This window comes from Nyctereutes procyonoides, unplaced genomic scaffold (assembly GCF_905146905.1).
Source record: "Nyctereutes procyonoides isolate TBG_1078 unplaced genomic scaffold, NYPRO_anot_genome, whole genome shotgun sequence".
Classification (NCBI taxonomy): Eukaryota; Metazoa; Chordata; class Mammalia; order Carnivora; family Canidae; genus Nyctereutes; species Nyctereutes procyonoides.
In genome coordinates this window covers 15,444,403-15,446,951 of record NW_026575144.1, presented here as the reverse complement: position 1 = coordinate 15,446,951, position 2,549 = coordinate 15,444,403, and the positions used below count along the sequence as shown (strand labels likewise).

General features: G+C 42.7%; 1 protein-coding gene across 1 annotated transcript; it reads left to right on the top strand.

Annotated features, from left to right (window-relative positions):
- Positions 1 to 1,071: 1,071 nt before the first annotated feature.
- On the top strand, positions 1,072 to 1,863 carry LOC129499236 (proteasome subunit alpha type-1-like). Its single transcript, XM_055308955.1, has one exon. It carries the CDS (start codon positions 1,072 to 1,074, stop codon positions 1,861 to 1,863), a length of 792 nt encoding a protein of 263 aa, XP_055164930.1.
- The last annotated feature ends 686 nt before the right edge of the window (positions 1,864 to 2,549 follow it).

Sequence of the window (2,549 nt, the reverse complement as noted above, 5' to 3'; positions counted from 1 at the left end):
TTATGGTTTGTTTAGTTTTTACAGAGAAGGTAAATTTATATTTTATTTTGTCCAAAGAGGGGAACAGAAATCACCTTAATGGAACATTGCATTTCCTGTTGTTGCAGTCACAATCCCTTAGCAAGTCAGAAAAGCCATCCCATTCCCCCAGTAAGCACTTGTGAATTGGGAAAAGGTGCCAATCTTGTGGTCATAGGCACTTGTGAACAGGGAAAAGGGACCAATCTGACGTGGCAGGGCTGGATGGCATCACTAAGCCTCTACATCACAGGCCACAGCGCTCTTTTTTCTCTTCCTTTGCTTGATTTTAGTTGAGTCTTGTCCAGCACTCCCATTCCCTAGAGATCCTGATGTGGTTTTCCCTGAGTGCTGTGATCCAGATGATGGAGCTGTTGATGTAGGAGGAGGTGTGTTCTCAGGAGACTCTGGGTAGGATTTAATACGAGAGCCGTCAGGAGAGTTGTGTGATACTGAACAAAGTTTGCAGAATGGCCTGGTAAAGGGGTCTCTTGCCTTGGTTACCATATCCTACCTCACAAGAACAGCCAGGTCCACTAACTGTGTCACTGTTTCATATGCTAAATATACAAAAAAAAAAATGTGCAATGAGGTATGCAGTTTTGTATAATTCTTTTTAGAAGTATGCAGGCATACCATTACTTCCAGATTGTGAAATACAATAGGCTCCAATTATGCATATTTTAGGTAAAAAAATGACACCTAAAAACTAGTCATATTGTAGAAAAACACTTTATTCTAACATCTTAGAATAATGTTATACTCCTAGAACTTTCTTTCCATAGACCGGTCAGGCTTTCTAATTAATGCTCTATGTTCTATAAAAAGGTAGTAATAGGTAGCCATTTTTCCAAACGCCATTTATTTATTTATTTATTTATTTATTTATTTATTTATTTATTTATTTATTTATTTCTGAGAGAGAGACAGAGACACAGGCAGTGGGAGAAGCAGGCTCCCTGCAGGGCCTGATGCAGGACGCGATCCCAGGCCGGTGCTCCTGAAGCCGCCACCTCTGCCGGAGGCCGCAGAGGGACCCAGGCGGAAGGAACCATGTTTCGCAACCAGTATGACAATGACGTCACGGTTTGGAGCCCTCAGGGCAGGATTCATCAAATTGAATATGCAATGGAAGCTGTCAAACAAGGTTCAGCTACAGTTGGTCTGAAATCAAAAACCCATGCAGTGTTGGTGGCATGGAAGAGAGCACAGTCAGAGCTTGCAGCTCATCAGAAGAAAATTCTTCATGTTGATAACCATATTGGTATCTCAATTGCGGGACTTACTGCTGATGCTAGACTGTTATGTAATTTTATGCGCCAGGAGTGTTTGGATTCCAGAGTTGTATTTGACAGACCTCTTCCTGTGTCTCGTCTTGTATCTCTAATTGGAAGCAAGACCCAGATACCAACACAACGGTATGGCCGGAGAGCATATGGTGCTGGACTGCTTATTGCTGGTTATGATGATATGGGCCCTCACATTTTCCAAACCTGTCCATCGGCCAACTATTTTGACTGTAGAGCCATGTCCATTGGAGCCCGTTCTCAATCAGGTTGTACTTACCTGGAGAGACATATGTCTGGGTTTATGGAGTGCAATTTGTATGAACTGGTTAAACATGGTCTGCGTGCCTTACGAGAGACACTTCCTGCAGAACAGGACCTAACTACAAAGAATGTTTCCACTGGAATTGTTGGTAAAGACTTGGAGTTTACGATTTATGAGGATGATGATGTATCTCCATTCCTGGACGGTCTTGAAGAAAGACCACAGAGAAAGGCACAGCCTGCTCAACCTGCTGATGAACCTGCAGAACAGGCTGATGAACCAATGGAGCATTAAGTCACAAACCAGTCTATATGTGTACTATCAACTATGTAAGAATGTAGGAGCCCTTACGGATGACAGTAATCTATACTTCGAACCAAAAGATGCAGCGTGGTCTTCTGGTATGTTTTAGGAATCGGCCCAGATGTGTTTTTCCCAAGTAACTTGTCTGAACCATATAATGGCGTGCATTTTTCTTTGAGAGGGTCTATATAATCATTTTCTAGAAAGTATAGTTATCTGTACTAATGTTTTTATATGAAGAACATAGTGTCTTTGTGGTTTTAAAGACAACTGTGAAATAACATCGTTTCACCTGCCTGTGAAAAAAAAAAAAAAGAAAGAAAGAAAGAAAGAAAGAAAGAAAGAAAGAAAGAAAGAAAGAAAGAAAGAAAGAAAGAAAAGGACGCGATCCCAGGACCCCAGGATCATGATCTGAGCCAAAAGCAGATGCTCAACCGCTGAGCCACCCAGGTGCCCCTTCCAAACGCCTTTTAATCACAGCACTACAAAAGACATCTCCTAATGCTTTTGCACAGAAGACACAGTCACACTTTCAGAACTAGAAAACGGAAGGCCTTTGGGGTCAGACCTGACTTGGGTCCAGGCTCCACCACTTAATGCCTGGCTTAGGACACAGTTTCCACCGTGGCTCAAACGTAGGAGGGCCAAAGGTGCGAGGCGAGGAGGAGACAGCCTTG